The 15,551-nt window shown below is 44.0% G+C and overlaps 1 protein-coding gene across 1 annotated transcript in view; it reads left to right on the top strand.

Annotated features, from left to right (window-relative positions):
• LOC115079628 (dedicator of cytokinesis protein 2-like) overlaps positions 1 to 15,551 on the top strand; it is a 991,955-nt gene that overhangs the window by 498,233 nt on the left and 478,171 nt on the right. The window contains 1 exon segment of the mRNA XM_029583335.1: positions 7,382 to 7,516. Within this exon segment, the coding sequence (XP_029439195.1) occupies positions 7,382 to 7,516 (135 nt within the window).

Here is a 15,551-nt window from a genome sequence, read left to right as displayed (position 1 = left end):
TCTGTAAAGTCATTTTGGCTAGCTTCCTTAATTTCTCTTAGCATTTCACTGTCCATCTCACCATTTTGGCCAGAAAAATGGTAGTGTACTCCTATCATTATTCTCTTCCCCAACACACAAGGGAGTTCTACCCATAAAGATTTGTTTGCACATTTAGTCTCATGCAGGATCTTTATCCTGTTGGACTCTATGGGGGTAATTTTCCAAAGGTATCGCACGCGAAAAGGGACTTTTCGCAAGCGAAAGGTCCCTTTTCACATGCGATATCTAAATCGGGGTGGAGTCCGCACCGGAAGGAGAGGAGTCGGGGTCAACTCCGCAATTTCGCTGATGACGAAAGGTAAGAATCCTTATCGCCGCCAGTATCAAGCCCAATAGCGCCACCTTTCACGGTGGCGCTATTGGGTGCGAAAGCCGGCAGCGATAGCACCGTGGAGGTGTGATCGCTGCCGGCTTTTGCAGGGCCACCCCCCACTTTGCCCCCCCCCCCCCACCCCCCATTACTGCCGGATTTTCTAAGTTATGCAAACTTAAAAATCCAGGCCTATGTCATCCCGAATATAAAACGCCACCCCACCACCAAGATGCTCCTCTCTGTCATCGCGATATAATTTGTACCCCGGTATAGCTCTATCCCATTGGTTATCCTCTTTCCACCATGTATCTGAGATGCTAATTAAGTCTGTCATCTTTCACTGCTATACACTCTAATTCTTGCATTAGCATACAAACAATTCAAAGTGTGTTTTTTGTTTGTATTTACATTCTGCTTTCTAATTGCTAGGGATAAATTGGAAACTTTTAGCTCAGGTGAGTTTTTAATTATAGGCACCTGGACTACTTTTCTTATTATTGAAACCTCACTGTCGGGATGCCCTAACTCTAATGCATCATTAGTATCCTTTGAAGATACCTCCCTCTGAACTATGCGCTGCTGAACGACTGTCGGCTTTCCCCTTTGTTCTAGTTTAAAAGCTGTTCTATTTCATTCTTAAAGGTTAGCACCAGCAGTCTGGTTCCACCCTGGTTAAGGTGGAGCCCATCCCTTTGGAAAAGACTCCCCCCTTCCCCAAAGGGTTCCTCAGTTCCTTACAAAACTGAATCTCTCTTCCCAATGTGAGAGCAGAGAGAGTCTGGATCCTGGAGAACAGGCGCTATCAAGTGAGGCATTTCAGCTGATTGTGCATCGCTGGGGTCTCCCATTTCTAGACCTGCTGGCAACCTCACAATGTGAAAGTTCCGCGATTCTTCAGTTGCAGGAGAGATTTGAAGTCATTGGGGATTGATGCCTTGGTGCAGGAGTGGCCAGAAGATAAGTTGTTGTATGCCTTTCCTCTATGGCCCATGTTGGGCAGATTAGTCTGTAGAATGGAGTGCCACAGAAGGATGGTGCTCTTCGTTGCTCCAGATTGGCCCAGGAGATTGTGGTATGCGAATCTGTGGTGGCTCCTGGTGGAATCGCCCCTTCAAATTCCAGCACAGAGGGCTATGTTGAGGCAGGGTCCTGTTCTTAATGAAGATCCGTCTCGATTTTGCTTGCTGAAGCGTGGATTCTCTGCGGCAGTGATTTCCACCTTGCTAAGAACTAAAAAGGTCTCCACTTCCTTGGCCTATGTGCAGGTTTGGTGAGTGTTTAAGGCCTGGTGTAAAGATCGTGGAACTGTTCCCTGTTCAGTCAAGATCCTGCTCATTTCAGAATTTTTGCAGGATGGCTTGAACAAAGGATTGGCCCTCAATTCCTTAAAGGCACAAGTAGTGGCTCTCCCCTATTTCAGGGGTCAGGTAACTGGTGGATTCTTGTCAGCCCATCCTGATTTGGCCTGTTTCCTGAAAGCAGTGAAACACCTTTATCCTCCCTTGCTGTTTCCGTTATGCTTGTGGAGTCTTAATTTGCTGTTGGAATTTTTAGAGGGCCCTATGTTTAGGCCGATGCATAACCTGTCCTTATGGTTACTGACCTTGAAAACAGTTTTCTTGTGGCAATGTTTTCTGCATGTAGAGTTTCCGAGCTGCAGGCCATGTCTTGCAGGGAGCCATTCCTCTGAGTGACTTTAGGTGCAGTACAGCTGCATACTGTTCCTTCCTTTTTACTGATGGTGGTCACTGACTTTCACTTGAATCAGTACATCTGCCTGCCATCTCTGGACAGAGAGAGAGAGAGATGTAGAGGAGATCGTCTGTTGCAATCTTTGGATGTCAAGAGACATATTGTCAGGTATCTGGATGTCACTAAGCCTTTACAGAAGACAGATCGCCTGTTTGTCCTTCACGGTGGTACTAAGCATGGAGAGCTGGCCTCGTGGGCTACAGTAGCTCGCTAGATTAAAGAGATAGTCACGGCTGCATACGTTGATGCTGGGAAACCATTACCTAGTCAGGTCGGGGCTCATTCCACTAGGGCGCAGGAAGTGTCATGGCAGAAGTGAAATTGCTGTCTCCTGTCGACTTTTGCCGAGCTGTGATGCAGTCCTTGTTGCATACCTTTTCCAGGTATTATCATCTGGATGTGTAAGCCTGGGAGAATGCAGCCTTTGCACATGCAGTTTTGACTGGACCGTGGGCAGCCTCCTGCCCTATTCATGTAGTAGAAGGTCAGAGAAGGGCAACCAAAATGATAAAGGGGATGGAACAGCTCCCCTATGAGGAAAGGCTGAAGAGGTTAGGGCTGTTCAGCTTGGAGAAGAGACGGCTGATGGGGGATATGATAGAGGTCTTTAAGATCATGAGAGGTCTTGAACGAGTAGATGTGACTCGGTTATTTACACTTTCAAATAATAGAAGGACTAGGGGGCATTCCATGAAGTGAGCAAGTAGCACATTTAAGACTAATTGGAAAAAATTCTTTTTCACTCAATGCACAATAAAGCTCTTGAATTTGTTGCCAGAGATGTGGTTAGTGCAGTTAGTGTAGCTGGGTTCAAAAAAGGTTTGGATAAGTTCTTGGAGGAGAAGTCCATTAACGGCTATTAATCAATTTTACTTGGGGAATAGCCACTGCTATTAATTGCATCAGTAGCATGGGATCTTCTTAGTGTTTGGGTAATTGCCAGGTTCTTGTGACCTGGTTTTGGCCTCTGTTGGAAACAGGATGCTGGGCTTGATGGACCCTTGGTCTGACCCAGCATGGCAATTTCTTGTGTTCTTATGAATAGCTTGGGTACATTCTACTTGGACTCATCTGACTGGACCCTATTAGAAATTACTACTTACCCGATAATTTCCTTTATTTAGGACAGTCAGATGATTCCAGCTTCCCTCTCTTGGCTGCTGAATGATTGTATTATGGTCCTCCTTCATGGCTTCATGTTACAGGGTTTACTGGTAAATGTTAGTTCAGCCCCTAGACTAGTATTAATACATTCTTGTCTGAGCTCAGTGTTGCCTGTTGGCTGAGTATTGAAATGGTTATCTGTTTTTAATCAACTTTTGCTAGTTTGTCTACAGTTGCTTTTGAAGAGAATACTGGCAAGCTGATGTCACGGCAGGGGTGTATATAATGTGATGTCAGTTTGCTCTGTCTTCATCTGCTGGTAGAGGTGCATAACCCACTTGTTCTGGATTCATCTAACTGTCCTAAAGAAAAGGAAATTATAGAGTAAATAGTAATTTCTCAATTGTAAAACCATACCAATAAAAAAATAAATATTTCACGAACTGCTGACAAATAGAATAACTTCAATAAATAAGACTGAAATACAATTTGCCTAATGCCAATATTTCAAAACAGCAGGCACATCAAATAACACCTAATAATTAAACTAATACAGATAAAAAAAAAATGTCCCCATTCTTCATACCTGGGAACGTTTGATTTTCCAGATGCCCTGAGATTGTCGTGGATTAGAATGGGTTGCCTGCAACACAAACTGTCTGCCCTCTGTCATAGAAAATCACACACACAGACTAAATCATACACACACAGTCTCTCTCACACACAGAGATGCACACAGCTTCTATCACACAAATACACACACTTAATCACACACATTGCCTCTCATACACACATTCAATCATACACAGGCACACACACAGCCCCTCTCTCTCATACAGAGATGCACGTAGCCTCCATCACACAAATACAATCACTCAATTACATACACAGGATCTCACACAAATACACACAGTCATACACACACAGCCTTTATCACACACACAGCCTCTCTCACAAATACATGATCAATCAGATATACAGATAGGTATATTTAGCCTCCCTCACACACACAGTCACACACATACACACACACAATCAATCACACACACAGACACACAACCTCTCTCACTCTCTGCCCGACTTCCCAAGCACAAATAGTAGTAGAAGCAGCTTCTTTCTTCAGGCCTGACCACAGGCACTGCCAAGGCAATGATGCTGCTCTGACCTGCTCCAGGTTCCAATGGGGGAGTAGGCAGCCATTTTGTTCCAGCTCCTGATATCTGAGTGTCCTGCAGCTGCAGCCTACTCCTACTCAGGCCACACAGTCTGCTGCTTCAGCTTCCGAATGCTCTGCAGCCCATGGCTCTGTTCCACTCCAGCTGACCGCCACAATGCTGCTTCAGCTGCATGAATCACCATAATCCAGCACCATTGCTGCAGTTTACGACTTCAGTCTTCTTGCCGCTGTGGACCTATGGGGATAATACTTCCTCTTCTGGGCCACGGCGGACAAGAAAGAATAGATGCTATTGCTGTGCCATCCCCGGCACTATGGCGCTCTAGGCACCTGCCTAGTTTGCCTAGTGCTTCCACCAGCCCTGCTTGGTCAATTCATTTGAAATGAATCCATCCACAGGAAAGTACATGAGTGTGTAGTTTAATGAATTGGATTGTATACTATATTTCTAGTTTTATTCATAAGGAATATCTGGATAACACTGAGCCTCTTCAGGAGATGGTAGCTGGCTCAATATATAAATGATAACCAAGGCCTCTAATTTCCTGTAGCAGAATAATGATAGTTTCAGCAGCAAGGGTTTTTAAAGTCTGCAGCAAATATGAATATTTGTATATTTTCTATAAAGTTCTGCATTACCCAATATCTACTAAAAACTTGATTTTTCGTGAAAATCTTTTATGTTGTAATTAAACAATATTTAAAATTTATGAGGTCAATATTCAGTAAACCGGCAAGTGGACAGATTATCTAGCTACAGTTAGCTGGTTAACTTGTCCCGGATATTCAGTGAAATAAACATTCTATTGAATATGCCCAATTAAAATTATCTGGCTACCTTTAACCGTTTAACTTTAAACCTAACAAGATATCCTTGTGGCCAGATAAGTTGAAATTTTTTTTAAAGTTAGCCATAATATAGATTGCTTTCTTGCTGACATTTATTCTTTTGTAGTTTTTGAGTTGCATGGCTTGAAATATCTCTATATTTTCTAAGATATAGATATTTCTAGTCTGTATTAAGTAACTGTGTTAATTAAAAAAGTAGTTTGGGGCTATTATCCTCTGTGTCTAGTGATTCATAGTACATCACAGGGGTCATCATGAACTTCTTTAGTCAGAATTAAAGTGCATTTCAGGTAGAGACTCTCACTGCTTGCTACTTGTCCTTGTGGCCAGATAAGTTGAATTTTTATTTAAAGTTAGCCATGATACGTTCCTTGTAACAAGAGTTATTAGTTCTTCCCTCATCTGAATTGAGTAGACTGGAACACACTTGTGAACTGTGTGGATTGCAGGGCTGCCAGATGTACTCTTCTCTTCCAGGCTCCTGGCTTCAACTCCTGGCTCTCTCTACCCCACACACATAGACAGAGCCAGCCAAATTGTGCCTTTTCTACTTTAAATGGTCTCACAGCATTCATTTGGATTCCTCCTCTGCTGGCTATGGAGTATTGTTCTCTAACAGGGTAAATAGTACAGCCCTTTTCCCAACTGTTAACATTGAGTGCTGGAATCTGGTTCTTGCAGAACATTTGTCATTCAGGGGTTTTTGGCACATTTTTGTATTCCTTCACCTTGGCTGTGGCGGCCTGCAGTCTCCGCAGGTTTGAAAACCCATTTCTTGACAGGTCCAAAACACATTACTCAGATCCAGACACAGCTCATTCCACATTGTAAGGCTCCAACATATGATAAGCTTGTGGGGGCAGAACCTGGTTTATAGTAGCTTGCTACACTTGAATTAGTCATGAAGCTTGTTAGCATGTTTCAGAAAGAATCTTTTTGCAGGTAATTATTAAATCTCCTAGTTCCATGCCAAATGTCCTTGAAGTTGTTGGGCTTAATGTTTTTCTTCAATGGGAAGGTAAAACTGTGTTTATGAGGTCATCCAGAAGTTTTGGCTTCATACTGGCTCAAAGCAGGGAATAGGCTGACAATCCTTAACCTAACTATGGGCCTCATTTTCCAATATCGCAGTGGTAATGCATGAGGGGGCATGTCCTATGCAAATAAGGCATTTTTCGTGCAGTGGGGAAACATCGCCGCACGTGATGTTTTCACCATTTGCAGAACTGGAGAGAGAGAGAGAGAGAGAGAGAGAGAGAGAGAGAGAGCCAGCCTTCCTATAATGCCTATGCCCTAGACAGGTATTTGTATCCCTATGGGAGGGCTACCTAGTAACTCGAGGTGGGGATTAGGTATGAGCGTAGGGGTTGGGGCACTTTCACATTCAACATGAGACCTACGGAAAGAACAGTGGTCTCTAGTGAAGATTTGCTGGCCGTCGGAGGGAGGAAACTCACTCCAAGAAGAGATTTGGGCAAGGGTCTCTCCACCTAGCTTGTTGTTGCCCAGGTAGAGTGTCCATCAAGCTAGGTGGAGAGACCCGTTGCCCAAATCTCTTCTTGGAGTGAGTTTCCTCCCTCCGACGGCCAGCAATCTTCACTAGAGACCACTGTTCTTTCCGTAGGTCTCATGTTGAATGTGAAAGTGCCCCAACCCCCTACGCTCATACCTAATCCCCACCTCGAGTTACTAGGTAGCCCTCCCATAGGGATACAAATACCTGTCTAGGGCATAGGCATTATAGGAAGGCTGGCTCTCTCTCTCTCTCTCTCTCTCTCTCTCTCTCTCTCTCTCTCTCTCTCTCTCTCTCTCTCTCCAGACATATCGTGGACTGCAATAACCCTTTACTGGCCCGTAACGCAAATTGAAGGGTTGTAGTTATTAGCCACGCTAACACTGCAGCTGTTTCGCCGCACACGATAAACTGGTTCCTGCTTTACATATGCTCCGCCCCCTGAATACCAAATCGCGTTAACGGCTGTTAGTGCGAATTTATCGCACGCGGTAAACTGCTTGGAAAATGAGGCCCTAAGCCTCATTGATTAGACATTGTGCTAATGCTCATGTCTGTGCTAACCCTAACAGTACATAGTAATAAGCACTTAAATTATGCCAATAACTGGAATTGTTTTTCCCCCTCTCAGGAAACTAATGTCTGTTTTGAAGAATTATTTGGACACATCTAGCAGAGGGGAACAGTGCGAACCCATATTACGAACTCTTAAAGCATTGGAGTATGTGTTCAAGTTCATCGTGCGGTCCAGAACATTATTTTCCCAGTGAGTACATTTTTCCTATGAGCAGTGCATGGATAATTATTTGTGTATCTGGAAGCTACAAACTCCTTGTGAGTAGTTATTGCACAAGTAAATTCCAAATTCAGAGTGATAATTTTATCAAAGTATATCTCAAAATCTTTTACTGGCATAATGATAAAGCTTCTTTCTCCTCATAATAGACACTTTTCCTCTACAGGAAAAGAAGAATATGGAAAACACTTTTGAAGAAACCAGTCAAAAAAAATATTTGATAGTAGGCTCCATTTCTAGCACTCTCCCATAACAGGAAGAAATGTTTTGCTTCCACACGAAATAAGGGATATCTTAAACTCAGATTTTAACCCTGATGTATTCTCAGCTGCCAATGGGAATGTGACAACTGAGCAGTTTAATTCTTCTTTCTGTTTTTATTTTTTAATTTAAAAAAAGGATATCTTCTCTAGCTGGTACATTTGCATGATATTACGCACAATGGGGCGGATTTTAAAAAGGATTACACGCGTAATATACTTGTATAACCCTTCTAAACCCATTCCTGTGTGCGCCGAGCCTATTTTGCATAGGTCCGGTGATGCGAGCAAGCCCGGGACGTGCATATGTCCTGGGGCTTGAAAAATGGGGTGGGGTGTAGATGGTGTGGGGCCGGAGCCTCTAGGCACAGTGGCCATTTGCTGCTGTGTCCGGAATTGCGGGCCTGCCGATGGCCGGTGTGCGCAACCTATGCCTGCCCAGAGGCAGGCGCAACTTCTAAGTTAAAGGTGTGTGTGAGGCGGGGGGGGGGTTTAGGTAGGGCTGGGGGGTAGCTTACGTAGGGGAAGGGAGGGGAAGGTGGGGGGCGGAAGGAAAGTTCCCTCTGAGGCCGCTCCGAGTTTGGAGTGGCCTCAGAGGGAACGGAGGAAGGTTGTGTGGCTCGGCACACGCAAGGTGCACAAGTGTGCACCCCTTGCGCGTGCCAACCCTGGATTTTATAACATGTGTGTGGCTGCGCGTGCATGTTATAAAATCGGGCGTAGATTTGTGCCCGTCGGGTTGCGCACAAATCTATGTCTGCGCGTAAATCTCTTAAAATCCGACCCAATCTTTTTATACAGATAAAGCTTGATATCTACATTTTGTAAAAATTGCATGAAACAGTAAGGGAGAGGTGTGAGAAGAGATGTAGAATCACCAATGTATACCAGAGGAAAGTAGTGTCTATGGAAATACCTCTGATTATCCTGGTAAAAAAAAAAAAATTAAAAAAGTGCATGTGATCATGTAAGCGGTGACATTTTATATTGTTTCTATATTAATAATAGTTATTTGTATACTGCTGTTGTACAGACACAGTGTTCTACAATGGTGATAAGCATCTAGGTATGATAAATCCCTTACCTAAAAAGCTCCAGGAGATACGTGCATAGCTGGGCTGCTCTGAAATGCACTCGGCACGCGCAGCCCAGCCACCACCTATCTCCTGGTATTTGCCGCAAACCGGGCATTTAAAATTGCCCTGTAAGCTTCAGCATTTTTTGAAGTCACGAATAAACATGTGGATAAAGGTGAGCTAGTTGATATAGTGTATCTGGACTTATAGAAAGCATTTGACAAAGTACCTCATAAGAGACGAGAAAATAAAAACATTATGGGATGGGAGACAATGTTTTATTATGGATTGAAAACTGGTTAAGAAATAGAAAACAGAGAGTAGGGCTAAATTGTTAATTTTCTCATTGGAGAAAGGTGACTAGTGAAGTGCCCCAAGGATCTGTACTGGGACCACTGCTGTTTAACATATTATAAATGACCTATACATGGGAATAACTAGTGAGATTGCCAAATATGCTGATGATACAAAATTATTCAATGTTATTAAATCACAAGAAGATTTTGAGAAATTGAAAGAAGACCTTGCAAGACTGGGGCATCTAAATGGCAGATGGCATTTAATATTGACAAGTAAGCACATAGGAATGAGGAACCCAGCTTATAGCTGCATGATACAAGGTTCCACATTGGCAGTCACCACTCAGGAAAAAGATCTGGGCATCATGGATAATATATTGAAATCTGCCCAGTGCACATTGTGCGGCAGCGGCCAAAAAAGCAAAGAGAATCCTAGGAATTATTAGGAAAGGAATGGAGAATAAAGCAAATAATATTATAATGTCTTTGTATCACTCCATGGTGCGACCACTCTTTGAATACTGTGTGCAGTTCTGATTACCACATCTCAAAAAAGATAGCAGAATTAGAAAAGGTACAGAAAAGGGCGATCAAAATGATAAAGGGGATGGAATCATTTCCCAATGAGGAAATTCTGCTGAGATTTGTAGATCAGCAGAATATAAATTGTTTAAGTAAGTAAGTAAATAAGTAAGTAAATAAATAAATAAATAATAAGGCTAAAGAGGTTAGGGCTCTTTAGTTTGGAGAAGAGACAACTGAGGGGCAATTGACAGAAGTCTATAAAATAATGAGTGAATTGGAATGAATAAATATGCAAGTCCTAGAGCATTTTGTAACTATTGCGGGATTTAACTTGGGAAGTAACACCTTTTCAGTTTGCAGTATCGCGAGGGTATTATTGCATGATATTGGAAATTATGGCACCATAAAATAAGGCCTTCTCTCAGGCACACCTACACAGGCCTGCAGAACAAGAGAACAACAATTTGTTACCTGGCTTGTCTTTCTACAGTCAGAATGTTAGATGGCAGTTTACTGGTAGTATTGAAACACTGGATGCTTTGGGCAGCTCAACAATAGCACCAACAGGGAAGGGAGGCTAAAATGCCTCCTAGAAAATACCAGCACTGGAGCCAGAACTGGAAACACAACCGGTGGAGCCGGAGGGCCTATGTCAAGGACTGTGATGGAGTCCAAGGAGTCTGTACAAGGAGTGCATCTTCCATCCCCGCACCACATTGCTGGGGATGTTGATGGACCTGTGGTTAAGAGGTATTGCCTCAGCCCTCAGGCCAACATGGATTTTTATCAAGAACTCCAAGGTAACCTGGATCCTATCACAGAAAGGTCCCATGCCATCCCTGGCCTCACCAAACGTTTCTGCACCCTGCATTTTATGACTTTGGGCTCATTCAAAACAACTATCAGGGTCGTGGGGGGGATGTCACAAACATCTTTTTCTCATTGTCTGCACCAGGTCTTAAGAGCTGTATGTAGCCACGTTCTTAATTACATAACATTCCTTCATGAAAGGCAGGACTTGAAGAGAACTGTTTATGTGAGGGTACAGTTTCCACATGTTCTAGAAGCTCTAGACTGCACTCATGTAGCCCTCATCCTATTCCGTGGCAGGGAGGAGCCTTCCGCAACCAAAAACTCTTCCATTCCATCAATGTGCAAGTGATCTATGAAGCTTGAATGCACATCCTTGTTGTAGGGGATCATGTACCCAGGAGCTATGCATGATTCCTATATACTTCATCAGTCTGGCCTTTCTGAGGATTTTGAAGATGGTTGGCTATTAGGGAAGAGTTGTGCTTCCCTAATATCATCCCTCCTGAGCTATGTATTTACAGCAAATATCTGGAAGCTGGGGGTCTGTCAGGTTTGTGAATACATTAGTTATATGAGAAGTGTCTGGCTTTGTTTCTACAGTAACCTACATTGGAATGGCAAATGTTTATCTCTCGATGCTGTAGAGCTCCACTAAAGTAGTATGCCCATAAAATTGAGGTTCCAGTAAGTACAGCACATGACAAAGCACTACAGTGTTTCTACATGTGTAAAGGCATAAGAAAACCAGTGGCTGATGAATTCCTGTCTCTTGTAGCCAGTGAAATGTCACTTGCCAACTATAATCTATTAGGGTCTTCAAAGCAGGGACTCGCAAGTCATGTGTGCCCTGTTAGTGCTTTATCAGCTAATGGCCTGAAACCAACCAAAGGCCTCACCTAGCACAGGGTATACCAACAATTTTTTCCAAATACACTTTCTTCCTTTATCATGACAGATGTATATGGGTTCAAATCAAACTCAGGGAAGTTCAGCATGTATATTTAGGCCCATTGCACATCACTTTGTCATGTCTCAGAAATATGTCTCTGTGGAAGACATACTGCTGAAAAGGCAGGGACAGAAACAGTCATACGACAATGTTTACATCTTTCAGCAATGATGTGTGGTATAGGGGTGACAAACTGTATGAGATCTGGTTGTCTGAGTGATGTTCAAAACTTGTGTAATAACCCCATAGGCAGGTCTCCATTCACTGTAATCGGACATAGCATGCCAAAGTGCTGTAGTGTACATGTTGTGTAAGAGTCACAGACTTTCATGACATCTCTTTTCCAGGCTCATATGATGCTATAGCTTATCTTCATGATGGTGAGAGCGACTAAAATGTATTAGAGATGTGAATCGTGTCCTCGATCGTCTTAACGATCGATTTCATCTGGGAGGGGGAGGGAATCGTATTGTTGCCAGTTTGGGTGGGTAAAAGTATCGTGAAAATCGTTAAAATCGTGAGCAGGCACACTAAAACCCCCTAAAACCCACCCCGACCCTTTAAATTAAATCCCCCACCCTCCCGAACCCCCCCCCCCAAATGCTTTAAATTACCTGGGGATCCAGCGGCGGTCCGGAACGGCGGCAGTCCGAAACGGCCTCCTGCTATTGAATCGTGTTGTCTTCAGCCGGCGCCATTTTGCAAAATGGCCACCGCAAAATGGCGATGGCCATAGACCAACACGATTCGACTGCGGGAGGTCATTCCAGACCCCCGCTGGACTTTTGGCAAGTCTTGTGGGGGTCAGGAGGCCCCCCCAAGCTGGCCAAAAGTTCCTGGGGGTCCAGCGGGGGTTTGGGAGCGATTTCCTGCCGCGAATCATTTTCCGTACGGAAAATGGCGCCGGCAGGAGATCGACTGCAGGAGGTCGTTCAGCGAGGGTTCGGGACCCCCGCTGAACGACCTCCTGCAGTCGATCTCCTGCCGGCGCCATTTTCCGTACGGAAAACGATTCGCGGCAGGAAATCGCTCCCAGACCCCCGCTGGACCCCCAGGAACTTTTGGCCAGCTTGGGGGGGCCTCCTGACCCCCACAAGACTTGCCAAAAGTCCAGCGGGGGTCTGGAATGACCTCCTGCAGTCGAATCGTGTTGGTCTATGGCCGCCGCCATTTTGCGGCGGCCATTTTGCAAAAATGGCGCCGGCTGAAGACAACACGATTCAATAGCAGGAGGCAGTTTCGGACCGCCGCTCTACCCAGGGTAATTTAAGGCATGGGGGGGGGGGGGGGGTTCGGGGGGGGGGGGGATTTAATTTAAAGGGTCGGGGGTGGGTTTTAGGGGGTTTTAGTGTGCCGGTTTTCCTGCCCTCCCCCTTCCCCCCGATTTAGCTACGGACCGCCGCTGGACCCCAGGGTAATTTAAGGCATTTGGGGGGGGGGGGTCGGGGAGGGTGGGGGATTTAATTTAAAGGGTCGGGGTGGGGTTTTTGGGGGGGTTTTAGTGTGCTGGTTTTCCTGCCCTCCCCTTCCCCCGATTTACGATTTTTTGACGATAAATCGGGGGGAATTGGTATTGTATCGTGGCCCTAACGGTTTTTGACGATTTAAAATATATCGGACGATATTTTAAATCGTCAAAAAACGATTTACATCCCTAAAATGTATCAGAAGACTTACTTATGTGGAGAGGCTAAAAATATGTCTACCCTGGAGGAGAGGAGGTGCAGGGGAGATATGATACAGACCTTCAGATACCTGAAAGGTTTTAATGATGCATGAACTACCCTTAACATAAGGCTTGGGGGGGTGACCTGTACATAGCAACAGTTACTACCATTAACAGAAACATTGGGGTAACCTGCACGAAGCGGAAGTTACTACAATAAGAAACTTGCTGGGCAGACTGGATGGACCATTTGGTCTTTTTCTGCAGTTAAACAGGAAACTGCAAAGGGCCAAGGCAGCAAAGTTTGTGTAAAGATCTGGACAGACTATGTTGATAGAGTACACGCAAATGGGCCAAAGCAGCAAAGGTGACAAAGCACGCAGCAGGACCATGACTGGAGACTGCAGCAAGGAGGTAGGAGGATCTTGCATCATGGAGACAGGAGAACAATGACACTGGACCATGGTGGCAGGAAGGCGATGAGGCAGAAGAAGAATGAGACTGCAGCATGGAGGCAGAAGAACAATGAGATGGCAATTTGCAGTATTTCAGAAATTTGCCTAGTTACGCCCATATTTTTATCGCATGATATTTCTTAGATTTTTAACATGGCTTAATGCGGAGGTGGAGGTGAGAGGGAGCACTGCTGAAGGGGCTTATTACCTTACATCTTGATTTCCTGGATTTCCTCGGACTAATTTGAGCTCTTTTGGTTCCGTGGAGCAACTTCCTTGTTGCTGACATCACAGAGGCGGGACTTCCTGGACTGATAAAATCCGACGCTCAGCAGCGCTCTAATTGAGGCGGAGGTGAGAGGGAGCACTGCTGAAGGGGCTTATTACCTTACATCTTGATTTCCTGGATTTCCTCGGGCTAATTTGAGCTCTTTTGGTTCCGTGGAGCAACTTCCTTGTCGCTGACGTCACGGAGGCGGGTCTTCCTGGACTGATAAAATCCAACACCCTGCGGCGCGTCGACATTGCCGGCGCATCACCGAAGCTGCGCGCGCCAAAGGGGCACGCGGCTTTGTCCGGGTGAAGCCGTCTGGGAGACATCATTTGAATTGCCAAAGGATTTTGGAGAGAGCTCAAATGTCCAAAATGTGAGTAATAAAGAAAAATTTGAAATCTTCTCCCAGAAGCCTCCACTCATGAAGTAATAAATTGAAATTGAACTGAGTATTAGGGCTGGAAAGGCAATTGTGAGGCGATATAATTGATTGATTGCAATAAGTATTTAAATGCCTCATACCAAGCGGAAGGCTAAAGTCAGGGAGATGTCAACATCATCGCCTGTACTAGCGGCCTCCCAGCCTCAGATACCTGCTTTTTTTGCCCCTACATCAGGAATGGAACTGGTGGTACAGGTTGCTGGAGGTGTAGGAACTGAGCAATTGCCACCTTCCCTGACCAAAACATCTTTGAGTCCCGGTGCCCCTACTACTCCTCCTCCACCTTTTCAAATTTCCACTGATTTCATGAAATTGCAAGATGATATACAAGGGAAAGGAGAAGGAATTCCAGCCACAACGGGGGGATTGGAATCAAGAAGCCCTGAGAGTTTTTCATTACTTGGAAAAATCAACTGGGATGCTATAAAAGCCTTAAAGTCCGCAGTAATAAATCTTACGAAAATAACATTGGACTCTATCAACGATCCAACGATCCAAGAAAATAACATTGGACTCTAATTGGATTCTAATCAATGATCCAAGAATATTGAAATATCAATGTCTAATTCTGATGTTAAGATTCAACAAACGGAGAAGCATCTTGACAATTTAGAGACATGGCAGCAGAAGTTCGCTAGAGCAGAAATTATCTATGATAAAAAATTAGAAGTTTTGGAGAATTCATTTAAATATTTAAATCTCAGAGTAATAAATTTCCCAAAACTTGATTTGATTTCCCCATATGAAATGCTTAGAGTATTTTGTGGAAATTTTAAAAATTCCTCAATCCACTATTCCTACTATTTCAAAGATCTATTATGTAAACCCAAAAGGATCTTCCATACAAGCTAATAGTGAAAGACAAAACTCTTTGAATTTAATGGGGGTAATTGAATCAACCATAGATACAGTTATTACAAATAGATCAGTATTGCATGTATCGTTTTCATTTGCCATAGATAGAGATCTGGTATTTAAAGCATATATAAGGAATAGGATGGTTCCCTTCCATGGAGGCAGAATTTGGATATATCCTGATCTTTCTAAGCAGTCCCAAAATAGAAGGAAAAAATTTCTAAATTTAAGAACAGAGGTAGAAGTAAAGGGTGGGAAAATGTTATTAAAATTCCCCTGTAAATGTGAAGTTGTTTTGCAGCAACAGAAATTGTATTTTTTGAAGTTTCACAGTTAAGGGTTTCTTAGACTCTCGCCCCCAAGAGGTTGTGGCTGTAGAGTTAGAGGCAAA

This window comes from Rhinatrema bivittatum, chromosome 18, assembly GCF_901001135.1.
Source record: "Rhinatrema bivittatum chromosome 18, aRhiBiv1.1, whole genome shotgun sequence".
NCBI classification, from domain to species: Eukaryota; Metazoa; Chordata; class Amphibia; order Gymnophiona; family Rhinatrematidae; genus Rhinatrema; species Rhinatrema bivittatum.
Note: the sequence above shows the minus strand (reverse complement) of the source record. Positions and strands in the feature narration are given on the sequence as shown.